This window comes from Mesoplodon bidens (genome assembly GCF_964165515.1).
Source record: "Mesoplodon bidens genome assembly, chromosome: X".
Taxonomy (NCBI): domain Eukaryota; kingdom Metazoa; phylum Chordata; class Mammalia; order Artiodactyla; family Ziphiidae; genus Mesoplodon; species Mesoplodon bidens.
Genome location: NC_138163.1, coordinates 29,455,161 through 29,468,653, shown reverse-complemented (window position 1 = coordinate 29,468,653; position 13,493 = coordinate 29,455,161). Strand labels below are relative to the sequence as shown.

Genomic DNA, 13,493 nt, shown 5'->3' with positions numbered 1-13,493 from the left:
CCTAGAGCCCGTGAGCCACAGCTACTGAAGCCCATGCGCCTAGAGCCCATGCTCTGCAACAAGAGAAGCCACTGCAATGAGAAGCCCCTGCACTGCAACGAAGAGCAGTCCTGCTCACTGCAACTAAAGAAAGCCTGCACACATCAACGAAGACCCAACACAGCCAAAAATAAATAAATACATACATACATACATACATACATACATACATACATACATAAAACGAATAATTTCAGCAAATCAATACTTTAGAAATACAAAATTTTATAAGAAATGGTATTACATTATATAATAGCAGCAATCAGAAAGATTTCTAAGTGACTAATTTGCTACTGCGAAATATTAGGCATAGGGAAGAATCAAGCCTGTAATTCTACATTTATGAGCTCAGTATTTCAATATTTAATTTATTTATAAGCTAAATTTAAATAAGTTTAAGTAATTTTTCTTCAAGCAAAATGATAAGAATAAAATCACATAATTCATTATGCTACCATTCTTTTGAGGATATCTTTTGATAACCTATCTAAATATGTAAAATAGAATAAATCTTTACTCTAAACTATGTTCTCTCGAGGCAAAATAAAGACCAACTTTAATAATATGCTTTCTAAGCTAATTATCCATTTTGGTATTTTTGCATAATTCATTATTTTTAGATTAATTCAACAGTCCTAAAATAATTGTAGCCTACTAGATTGACAAATAGCTACTTTAAACAAGAGCCCAGAATTTCTGATATTATCTAAGAATGTATGCACACATGTATTTTTCAATTCAAAGATCAAAACTGAAAGCTGTGTCTATGAATAAACACAAAACACAACGCTCTCTGTACAAAGAGAAAAAGTTCCATTCATGTGTGTGTGCATGTGCATGTATGCATGTAAACAAGTCAAAGTCAAAAGTAAAAAATTTAAACAAAAAAATTGAAATGCAAATTGATACATTTCTGGCATCAAAACAGCACAAACGATAGAATCGCTAAGATATACTGTCAATAAAGTAAGATTTTTTTAAATAAAAAATCACTTAAAAGTGCAATTCAAAATGCTTAGGTTAATGAGCTAGTTAAAAGTAAATGCCAATAAGCATAATAATGGATTTTCTGTTATGAATAGGTAACACATCTACCTCACAGGAGTGTTGTGAGAATTAGCTTAATTAATATATAAAATGCACTTATAAAAGAGCCTAACAAAGAGTAAGCACAACTTAAGTGATATTTAGTAGTAGCAGTCAACTCGAATATCTTTTATAGCAATAAAACTTAACCCCAGGGGCTTCCCTGGTGGCGCAGTGGTTGAGAGTCCGCCTGCCGATGCAGGGGACACAGGTTCGTGCCCTGGTCCAGGAAGATCCCACATGCCGTGGAGGGGCTGGGCCCGTGAGCCATGGCCGCTGAGCCTGCGCATCTGGAGGCTGTGCTCCACAACGGAAGAGGCCACAACAGTGAGAGGCCAGCGTACCGCAAAAAAAACAAAACAAAACAAAACTTAACCCCAGAAATGATGTTTTCCTTGATTGCCTTTTTAAACCTGTTTCTCACTTACTCTCGCATCCTTGTCTCCAACGAAACAAATAACACGAAGAGATGGGACCCATCGCTTAAATTCATTCATCCAGTTGTGTAAAGTCGACTTTGGAACTAAAACCATGTGAGGTCCAGGAATGTTTCGGTAATGTTTCAGGTAACCAAGCAAAGCAATTGTCTGTAAAGTCTTACCAAGACCCTGCATTATCATCACAAGGAAAAAAAATCCATAAACGTTTTTTATTTAGTGAAACATTTGTTAGTAGCAACTTTACAAAAGATATTTGCCAACTATCTCACATAGGGAAAAGTTAAAAGACTTTTTTTTTAATGAATAACCATTCCAATTCAATACTTACCCTGAGCACAAAAAGAAGCTAAGAACTTGCAGTTAGAAAGTTGCTCAACAAAGCAATTTTCTATTTAGGAGAATTTTACTCCTAAAGGAGCAAGCAACCTATATTATTTTTTCTACTAGTTTGCAAAATTAGGAATTTCGTGTATTTCACAAAGACACATTTCCTTTATTAGCCTGCTTAGATACCGGTCTTTCTTTCCCATTGACCCCAACATTATTACAGCCCAGACATAAAATATTCAGACTATGCATTTCAAGGGGCATGTAGCTCTACACTTGCATCTCACACCCTTGAAGACCTAAGGAATCATAAAAGAACAGAACATAAATGAACTTTGCAGCCAGAAAGGACCCTAGAGATCACCTAGTTCAGTGGACTTTTAAAAAAATAATATACTGAACACCCATGAATCCACTACCTAACCTATGGGAAAGGGAACTATGTCCTATGCTGTATGACCTTTCAAAACAGTTTCTGGCTTTATCTCTATACAGGGTATACATTTATTTTATAAACCTAAGCTTAAAGTAATTTTTATAGCATTTATCCTATCTGATATTTCACTTATGAGATGAGTTTTATGGATGTTATGCATTAAAATCTTAAAATGTTTATACTCCTTAACCAAGTAAGTCCACTTCTAGAAATCCTATGGAAATAATTTGAGAGGTGCAGAAAAACTAAATTACAAGGGTTCTCATAACAGTATTATTATACATTAAATATATACATATATATCAATCAACATATACTATACACATATATATAATATATACTATCAACTAATCCATATGACCAGCAATAAGGGAGGAAATGAATAAAATTATGGAACCTCCCTAGGATTAATTATTATGCAGTAATTAACAATTATTTTTACCAAAATATTTTAATTATGTGGAAAATATGTATGAATGTGAAGAAATCAGAATACCAAATCATATATAATATGATCTCAACTATGCAAAATAAATACAACCAGAGGAAAAAGACTAAAAAGAAATATGCCAAAATGTTAACTATGGTTATTTCGAGGTAACAAAATTATAACTTACTTTTAAATTTTTCTCAGTTTTTTTCCATATTTTCTATACTCGAAGTATCTTTCCCCTTTTTAGTAATTAAAACATAGCTGGTGTCAGCATAAATTCAATATGAAGGATCTTTAGACAGGCTGCAGCCAAGAGGAGCTTGAGGCAAATCCTGATCTTTCTGTTGTCCAATTAACTAAGCTCCTCCCTGTCTAAGCTGACTGTAGTTTCCAACCCAGAATATTAAATATAAGGAGCTACAGACCCTTGATTTAAAGGATTTGCCACACACCGAACAGTTGCTTAGCCAGGGATGAGTACCTATGGGACTGACTACTACACTACAAGCTATAGAGCATCAATAGTCATGTGGCCCATATGGATATGTGATTGCAAATATGGCTCCAGAGTCACATATATGAGTATCACTGCCCTCTCTTAAATCCCACCTTATTCATTTCATCTTAAAATGCTAAACCAGGTCTTCATATACTCCTCTGACCTGATGAATTAGCATCTTAAATGGCCTTACTTTTTCTCTTTGGTTTTTTTTTTTACACAGTCTGCCCTCAAAATCCACAGGTTTCACATCAGGTATTTAACCAACCACAGATCAAAATCTGCGGATGGCAAACCGCGGATACAGAGTACCCAACTGTACTATGCCATTTCATATAAGGACTTGAGCTTCCATGGATTTTGGTATCCCCAGGAGTCACAGAACCAATATCCCTCGGATGTGGAGGGACAACTGCATGTCCATCATTCCTTAGATCATTTCCTGACTCCCAGCTGGCACTCTACTGTCAAGACTCAACAATGCTCTTCACTTATTTGTTCCTCACACTTTCTTTGATCACACATGGAGGCATTTACATTCACTCATGCATACATTCATTCATTTAGCGTTTGGTTTCTATCCCCACCTCATTCCCAAAAGGATTTCAGGTAGCCTACAATGAAAACATGGAACATAAATTAATGGTCAAAAAGAAATAAAGAGGGGCCAAGGAAAGTAAGACTAAAAGCGAAAGAATAGGAAAAGGCACAAAGGACACAATGGGCAGACTATTAAAAGTTACACAGATGCTCCATTTTGGTATTCACTAGGGCTCTGAGCTTCCTGGAGGCCACAGTGCAAACATCAACAAAAGTACAAGGAGGTTTTTTTTATACCATCTGAGAAAATTTCAATAAGAATTTTGTGGCCTGTGAAAGTATATGTTCTAGAGATTACTTAAAGAAACAATCCTAGACTTCACAAATGCCTTTTATGTTATAACTAAATAAAACAATTAGCCTCCAAACCCCAGGGGGGAAGTTCAGCTCAGGTATTTCAAATTTACATAAAATTACTGATAACTGAGAATGTGTTTTTAGCTACCAACTCCTCACCATTTCATCAGCCAAAATACCATTGACTCCATTTTCATACAAAGAGATCAACCAGTTCAGTCCTCGAATCTGATAATCTCTCAGTGGTCCTCCTTTTACATCTGAAAAAACAAAACCAAGGCTCTCATAATTTCATTAATACAACCAAGTAAAATTTTCTAAAACTAAACTGAAAACAAAAAACACCAACATGATGAAGTACTTACATGAAGGTGACACCTCAAATCTAACACACACGTTAGATGTTTTCCGACTCTCTGAGAGCAGCTCTTCATCTTCTTCTTGTTCTGTGCGCCTGTGACGGTAGCTGAAATGAAAAAAGAAATACCTTCGTATTCAACCCAAATGCTAAGGTGTCAATTAAGTCAGTATACACTGTTAATATCTTTTATGAAAAACAAAGGTTATCTAGAGTCTTGCTTAGAAGTTGGTAGAACCAGCCTACATTTTTACTGATTGACTTCTACTGAGATAAGAAATACTGTTGCCTCCAAAACATACTTACACTGATGATAACCATATTTTTTGAATATAAAATCACACTGAATAAGTGAAGAAGGAAGGGAAGTATGAAGGGAGGTAGAAGGAGGGCAGGAGGAAGGGAGGGAAGGAGAGAGGGAAGAAAGTAGAGAGACAGATGCCAACATACTCTCCAACAGAAATTAAGCTCTGCTTGTCATCTTTCCTTATTCGAGGGCGTCCCAATTTCATGTTCAGAGGAGATGTTGGAGATTTCTGTGCTGAAGGTTGAATGAAATGTGCAAAAAGTTCTGTCTGCTTCAGTAAAAATTCAAATCTCTTCGCTCGATCTGCTTTCTAATTTACAAGACAAAAGAAAAAGTAATGATTTCCTTTTGTGTTCATTCAAAATTTAACAAATACTTATATTGCACTTAATTTGTACTATGTTCTAAGCACTTTAAACATACTAACCCATTTAATTCTCTTAATAAACCTATGAGGTAGGTACTAGTATTATCCCCATTTTACTCATGATAAAACTGAGGCACAGAGAGGGTAAGTAACTTGCCCAAGTTCCCACAGCCAGGAAGTAGCAGAATTTGAAAATGGTATTTTCAGATGGTTTGAGTAGAAGCCAAGTGATCCGACAGACTTAATAAATGCCTCAATAAGAAGTACTCTGCTTAAAGAATTGGGGTCAAAAGGCAAATCCTGAATGGTTTGGAAAGTCAACCAAGAATTTTCAAGCTTCATCTAGAAACAATTTAAACCTTAGAATACAGTGTCATCTTGTCTCAAAATACTTTCAATGCCATGGTACAATACATTTCTCTCTTCAAGTACAGTGATCTGGAAAATTGTGTTTTATGCTAAGAGTATATAAAGTTTCTCCCGAAAGTGAGGATTTGGAGAAAAAATATACACGCACACATATATAAGTGAAATAGTTGATATATGTTAACAATTAAAAATCGACCAAATGTAAAATAGAGAGCTAGTGGGAAGCAGCCACATAGCACAGGGAGATCAGCTCCGTGCTTTGTGACCACCTAGAGGGGTGGGATAGGGAGGGTGGGAGGGAGACGCAAGAGGGAGGAGATATGAGGATATATGTACACGTATAGCTGATTCACTTTGTTATACAGCAGAAACTAACACACCATCGTAAAGCAATTACACTCCAATAAAGATGTTAAAGAAAGAAAGAAACATCGATATATAATTTCTCAATACATTTTAAAAGGTCATATAGCTTATACCAATAAACACAATAAAACTTTTTTTTCACTAAAAAAATCTTAAAAGATCAAGATAAAGAAAAAAGCGAAGGTGATTTTTTAATTCCCAGTCACTTTCTGACCACAGGGTAGAGAACATTTGATTACCAATGAAGGATGCATAATTAATAACATCAGAATCTTACAAGAATTCATTAACATAAATATAAGAATTAGACAAATACATTCAGACCAGTAGCTGGAAGGAGGCCAAGACCTTTCCATTTTATGTTATCCTCACTGGAATGTTGTTTTTAGAGTTGTTAAAACATTAACTGTCTACGTTAGATGTGGCCTTAAACATTAAGGCATGGAGTTTTGTAAAATCACCATGAACAACCAAAAAATGTACTTCATCTCTACTAATTTTTATAATATTACTTCAAAAACAACCCCTTGACAAAAAAAATCAGTTTTAACTGCCTATTAATTTCTCTTTTCAGTTAACCAAGTTCACTGGTTTTGAAAGATCCCAGGGCATAAAAGTCTAGTTAAAATTAAAGCTAAAATATGGGTTTTAGTGACTAAAAATTAAATAATTAAATGTAGAGCAAAGCCATAGGTGGGTGTAATTACGGTTATACTGCTTAAGCATGTAATATTTTCATACATTGGGCAAATAGCCTTCCCTCAGGAAAGTGTATTACCATATTACATGTTTCATAACGTGTAGCACTCATTCACATATCCAGAGCAAGGAGAGAGGGAGAAGAAAATACCAGGCTGGTTTTGTGACCTGCTTTCTCTCAGCCATATTGATATTGCCACTTACATTTTCACTTCGTGGATAAAATATTTCTAGCGTAAAACACCCTATTATAGGGTAAAGAGTGCTAAACAAAAGTGAAGAGATGTGCCTTCCAGTCCCAACTGTTCCATATCATTTCTCTGATACTCTATTTCCTCATCCGAAAATGAGGAGATTCATTTATCCAACAAAAATCTATTATGGTGGATGATATATTAAATTACTTTTCAGTTCTAAAACCTAAGATTCTGTATTCATTATATAAACACATATTTTTTTAATCTTTCACATGTCCTCTATACAAATCAACTACTGTATTCACTATCCTAGCCAAGAACATATTTACCATTTTCTCTTCATATTCTGGATCCATTTCCTTTTCAGATTTAGAAGCTTTAGCAGCAAGTTTGAGTTGAAATGGAGAAAGGACTTTCTAGAATTTCAAAGAAAATAAATCATCAAATTGCAAAGCAAGGTCAACATTCTCATTTGAAGAAAGTAAAAAGTAATTAAATACTAAATAAATAAATCAACATGGGCCACGCCTGGACCAATGATGAGAGCATGCCATGAACAGGGCTTATGATTAATCCAGTTCTGTGCACCTGAGGTCCAATTAAAAAAAAATCCGAAGAATTGTGAAAGCCAGAGAAATAACATTAATTAAAATAAAAACCAAAAGGTGGGAAAATGAGCCTTTTCACCTACTGTCTAATTTAAAGTGTAAGAAAGTGTATAACCAGCAAATAGGAGATTTTAAATCTAGACTATTATCAACCACAAACCAAAGAATTCAAGGAAAGTAAATATTAATTCTCAGAAACAATTCTTTATGTAACAAGCCAAACTTTCAGAAGAAAAAACTGTGGTTTCTGTTCCTGAAAAGATATGATTTTTTAATATTGTTTTATATCCTAATTAGAACATTTAAACTGTTTTATGTACTGCAATGCAATCATTTATATTTAAAATAATGAAATAGTACAGTTTCAAACTTTTGGCTTATGTTAATTTTCTCCTACTGGAGAGAAAACCTTTTAAAACTATTTATAAACACGAATATTTTGTAGAAGCAGTTTCTCAGGGCTATTAACCTATTAACTATTAACCTTTGATATTTTAAAAAACTAATTTAGTGAAAAGTAATATAAATCAGCTACTTTAAAATACTGAAATTATCTAGGGGGTTATCTCATACATCCTATCCTTTATAAAGACAAAGCTGGTACTTGTAAATATAAGTAGGTATGTAGAATACACCTCCTTCCCTGTAAGAAATCAAGAAGTAAAATAATAAAAACACAAATCTACCCATTAGTACCAAAGTGGAGAGTATTCCAGTTTTAACACAGACTGCAAAATCAAAACACAAATCTGTTTGTGAAAACTAAAGAAATTATGTCCATTTGAGCATGGCTTTTGACAGCCTGTTCCTGAAAACTTAGGTCATAAATCAACAGAAGAATGTGATCTTAAACATAAGAAAAACATGGCTTCAGTAGTTAATGTTTTCTAACATTTACTAAAATTTCTATTTTGAGGAAATCCAGACTAAGATTATGGAATCTGACCCTGGTCAGGGTTCTCCTTTGGAGTACTGATCAGATATTGTTCAGTTATTCTTAGCCCAAATAACAGCCATCTTGATTTACAGCATCTCATATGTATGTATGTGGGATGTTCTGAATGTAATTCTGGATGGATGAGAATAGAAACTACTAAAATGCCCTCAATACCACACTTTCAAACTGTCACATACACTAGAGACCCTATTTTATTTTCAATGCAACAAGGAAAATTTGATAACAAAATCCACACCTTTATCACTCCCTGAAAAGCTAAATGAAATCTAGTTTTCAAGTTTCAAAATTACTTTCCCTCATATACACAAGTATATAACTAATAATGTGGGATACAAATTTCACTTATAGAAAATTAAAGCTTTAATATTAGAAAAACATTTTACTCTTTACTTTTTTTGCTTACCTTGTGGTAGAATACCATAAAATTTTAATTATATGCTAATTAAAATTCCTAACCTTGAGCATTGCCATTAAAAGCTGTAGGTAATTACTTAATTGGCACTATCTTCCACAACAAATTTTAAAATACCTACCTTCTAAACCTTTCCATTTGTGTCTGTATATGTTTTCACAAATAAACCCTCTCATACAAGAAAAGATGAAAGGTGACTAAGATATTCTAATGAATTCCTTATGGATTTTTTTTGTGTGTGTGTGCTGTACGTGGGCCTCTCACTGTTGTGGCCTCTCCCGTTGCGAAGCACAGGCTCCGGATGCGCAGGCTCAGCGGCCATGGCTCACGGGCCCAGCCACTCCGCGGCATGTGGGATCTTCCCAGACCGGGGCACGAACCCGTGTCCCCTGCATCGGCAGGTGGACTCTCAACCACTGCACCACCAGGGAAGCCCCCTTATGGATTTTATCATCTGGTAGTCTAGATGCCATGAGAATGCAGCACAAGGTCACCAAGATGCCCTGTCTTAAAGACCATGACCTTTTTCTTGACATTTTCATTACCAAAAATACCAACTCTAATTTTCACAGCATTAGGTTATCCAACTGTCACTTAAACCAAGGAAGTTCAAGAACCAGAAGGTAAGCAAAAATACCCTTCTGTAGCTAAGTGTCACAAGATAATCCACTCTCATCTACTTTATGCATCACGAAAATGCTCTCGTTCCGAGCCTACTTTCTTTTATTTGATACGCAATTCCAGCAAGTTTGATAATCTGGCTTCCCATTCTACAGAGAATAAAAGCAGCAGCAAATGACTTGGGAACGACCAGTAGAAGAAGGCACACTGGCAACAGCAAGAAAGGATGGCAGAAGCCCAGGACTAAAACTTAAGTTCCATTGCAGTAACAGCCCTTTGCTTGGTGTTCAGGTTATCTCCCTCTCCCCGCTGGATCCCTTGTATTTTTGTATTTTACAATTGTTTTAAATGAAAGGTTTTGTTACATCTATGTCCTTTATCATAAACCCATTCTTTCTGATGAAAGTAGATGAAGTGTCTAAAAAGTGGTAGTTAACCTTACAATTGAGGAACGAGACTGAAAAATTATGAAAAAATCAACACAATACTGAAGTGTCTGGGAGGTGGTTATTTAATTGAGGGGAAACAACCCTCAAATGCCTTTGTATCACTGTCAGAGTACAATAACTGGCGGACATGAGAAAAAGGTATTTAATCTGCACTTTTAGGACACCATTTAAGGCATCAAGGCAGTGTGTAAATATTTAGATTGGAGGGAGGTACCGATTTACTTTATTTGAAGCAATGGTACAAATGAAAGCACTTAAGTAGATGTTTTGGTACTACTCAGATTTTTAAGGAAAAATTTAAAAAGATGGAGTGACTAAATCAGTAAACTTCAGATATCCAGAAAGTTCCTTCCAGGCAGCACCTCATTTCCCTACGCTGAGCGGACAAATGAGATACTATTAGTGCAATTTCTGATCAGGCCACAGAGTTGTAGTAATATATATGCATCAACTCTCAGTGATTATACAGGTTTTTTATTGATTCCCAGTCTCTTCACAATTCAAAAAATTTATACACCCTGGAAATTCGACAACCTTTACTGCCATACAAAAGACGGCGGAGCACTTACATTTACCCAATCTAGGGAATAAAAGGCACCTAGACGCACTCCTGAATTTCCCAACATTGATTTATATTGATGCTTGGTATTTGGCCCAGCTTTAATCATCGATATTGTCTTACCAATCCAAGTACCACATAGATCCTAATATGCGTATGTTTTCTATGGTTTTCACTTAGCACTACAATCGTCTTTCTGTTTAGTCAACCTTGTAACCGTAAAATATGTCAACTGAAGCAACTGCTGAATTTAAAATTACTCTAATTCACGGCGAAAGGTGTTAATTTCCCTCAATAGCTTTTAATTTGGTCATATAGTACCATATAATGATCCAGACAAAGCCACTGGAGATCTCTAAAGCATAATTTTAATTACCTACCTTTTTTAAAATTGCGATATGTATACTCGTAAATGGAAAAAAATCCAGCCATAAACGATCCGTTCCACAATTTTATTATACATCAAAAATCCTTATGCCCCATCCTATTTTTTAATCTCAATTTTTTCAACGAGTTTCATAGTTTTATTTGCACGTCTCGGCCCATATGAAATATGCCTTATGGAGATAATACATATTTTTCTGGATCTGGCTTTACTAGGTGTCAGAGCCGTCCCCTTATGTACATTAGCAGCAGTTCATCCTGGCGACGCTGAGTTTAAAAAAATTTTTTAAAAAAACCTGCGTGTGTCCAGGAGCCAGCAGCGCCCACTAGGAAAGGGAGGCGGAAGCCTGGAAGGCTTGGGGCCGGATTGGGGGACCATTTGGGTGGCCCTGGAGTGAAACACTATACCGTCGGGGGCGGGGCAGGAGAGGGTGAGGGTGCACACGTTGGAAATTTTCCTAAGCCAATGTCCACCGTGCCTCAGTCTGGGGTTTGGATTGGGAGGAGGCGGGGGTACAACGCTGAGAGCTCATTTTCTCGGGGTGACACCCCCGCCTAACTCAGCAGGCGGGGACCAAACGAACAAGAGATGATTTTTTTTTTCCCTGCCACCCAAGGGGCCGACATTGCCAATCAAAGAAATAAAAGTCTCTCCTATCGTCCTCCGCCTTCCAACCACCGGCACCTGGAAATTCAAATTTCAAAAAATAAGCCCCCAGCAAAACCCCTTTTGCGCGAGTGTGGGATTGAAGGGCCCAGATTTCCCAGGCAGAGGCCGACGGGAAGGGGGGGGGAGAGGGAGCGAGCGAGAGGAGAGGGAGAGGCGGAGGCTTTTTCCTGCACGGCCCCATCCCCCACCCCGTTACCCCAGTTCCGGGAACGCGAGGCGGGCCGGGGGCTGTGGAGGGGCTCCCCAGCCCCCAAGTCCCGGGATAACGGGCACCCGCCGCCCCGCGCCGCGCCCGCGCCCCGCCCCCGGCCTCCAGGAGGCGTAAAGGGAAGGGGGAGGGGAGCGAATGCTAGACTGTTCCGCCGCCCCCACCCCGCGCGCCCGCCGCCCCCAGCCCAGCCGAGCTCCGCGGGTACCTGTCGGCGCCCAAAGGTCAGGGTTTCGGCCCCTCGGAGGGGCCCGGCGCAAGATTTGTCCACCGCACACACACCCCCTTCCTATTTACCTCCTTCTTCTTCTCGCCCTTCTCCTTGGCCACGGTGGCTTCGGTGGCCGCGGCGGCCGCTCCCTCCTCCTTAGAGGTGGACGGCCCCGGCTGCTCGTCCTCTATGACCACGACCGTGGCGGTCGCATCAGAGGCTGCCACGGTGGCTGCCACTGCGGCGGTGTCCGGCTCCATGGCGTTGGAGCGGGAACAAGGAGGGGGACGAGCAAGGGGACGAGGGCTCCTGGGCGGCGGCAGTGGCTGCACTGGAAAGAGCTAGATGGAGCAAGGGTGGGGAATCACGGGCTTCCAACCCCTTCACTCGGGCCCCCCTTCTTTAAATAACCCTCAACCCTGCCCCACTTCCGTCCACCCACCCTACGTCACGGCCTCCCCCCGTCACCCTCCCCCCTTCCTCCACCCCCCCCTCAACGATCGCGAGACTCCCCCTCCCCACCCGGAGCCCGGGCCGGCACCACACGACCAACTGTTGCCTGAGCGTGGGGCGCGGACAGGGGTGCAGGCGGGAACCCACAGCCCGCAGCCTCCTAAAAATCTCCTTCCCCACACGCCCCCAACAGTCAGCCTCAGCTCCCCTCGCAGCTGTGTGCAGAAAGAATCCTCTTCCCCTTAAATCTGCTCTTTGTACCTCGGGGCGCTCTCCCCTTCTTGCACAAAGAACTTTTCCTCTGCTTATAACTGTACTGTAGAAGGTCTGTTTCACCATTTGCAAAGCCCAGAACCCCTCTGGGGACTTCCCTTTCCCAGGTCCCCAAAGGGAGACTGGTGGTGCTCTTCCCACCTTCGTAAATTCTGCAGAAGAACAAGCACTCCTTCAATCTCTAGATTGCAGCTGCAAACATTCACTTACAAGGCAAAGCGTGACCCGGGTTTTACGTATATTCGCTCTGTTTTCAAGTCTGATACCTCTCGGATGGCCAATGTGCAGGAGCCCTTCTTTTGCCTTCACCACTGAATTTTAAAAGTCCTGGGGATCAAGGTCAAGGTCCCCACAGAACCTCGGGCAACTCAGGTGCCTGATACTAATAATTGGGTTGAGTTATTGTGATTTTTTGTGTATTTTATTCGTATCCCCGTTGTTATTTAGTAGTAATTCAACACCAATAATATGCATGATCACGGATATAAAAGCATTTTATAAGGGGTATGCAAATGTCAGTTATTAAATATTATTGTTTCTATTTCTCCCCACCAGTTATTTTGATCAATAACGGGAAGATTAACATCTTAGTCTTAAAATTTCAGTCAATAGGGACAAAAGATAGCAAAACGTATAAAACACAGTATACCAAACAACAATCACAAAACATACAATTTCCAAAATGAAGCAAGTATTTTCCAAAGTGGAAAGAAATCTTGATTAATTTCCCTTAACACACCTTCCTAAATTCCCAATCTGAAATCAAGTGTGATTTCTGCAAAGAGCAGGAAGGCACACAATTGTCCCCCAAATATATCCCTTTTTCCTGGGGATAATACGCTAAATTCCCTTTTGTTTTAAAGCTGT

The 13,493-nt window shown here is 38.8% G+C and overlaps 1 protein-coding gene across 8 annotated transcripts in view; it reads right to left on the bottom strand.

Annotated features, from left to right (window-relative positions):
• SMARCA1 (SNF2 related chromatin remodeling ATPase 1) overlaps positions 1–12,313 on the bottom strand; it is a 150,778-nt gene extending 138,465 nt beyond the window's left edge. For all 8 annotated transcript variants that reach the window (XM_081221470.1, XM_081221471.1, XM_081221472.1 and 5 more), the window contains exons 1-6: positions 11,987–12,313; positions 7,150–7,236; positions 4,966–5,132; positions 4,523–4,623; positions 4,317–4,417; positions 1,554–1,733 (exon numbers count right to left, since the gene is read on the bottom strand). In XM_081221470.1, coding sequence (XP_081077596.1) covers positions 1,554–1,733; positions 4,317–4,417; positions 4,523–4,623; positions 4,966–5,132; positions 7,150–7,236; positions 11,987–12,160 — 810 coding nt within the window. In that variant the 5' untranslated portion in view covers positions 12,161–12,313. The remainder of the gene's footprint in view (positions 1–1,553; positions 1,734–4,316; positions 4,418–4,522; positions 4,624–4,965; positions 5,133–7,149; positions 7,237–11,986) is intronic.
• Between the last annotated feature and the right edge of the window lie 1,180 nt (positions 12,314–13,493).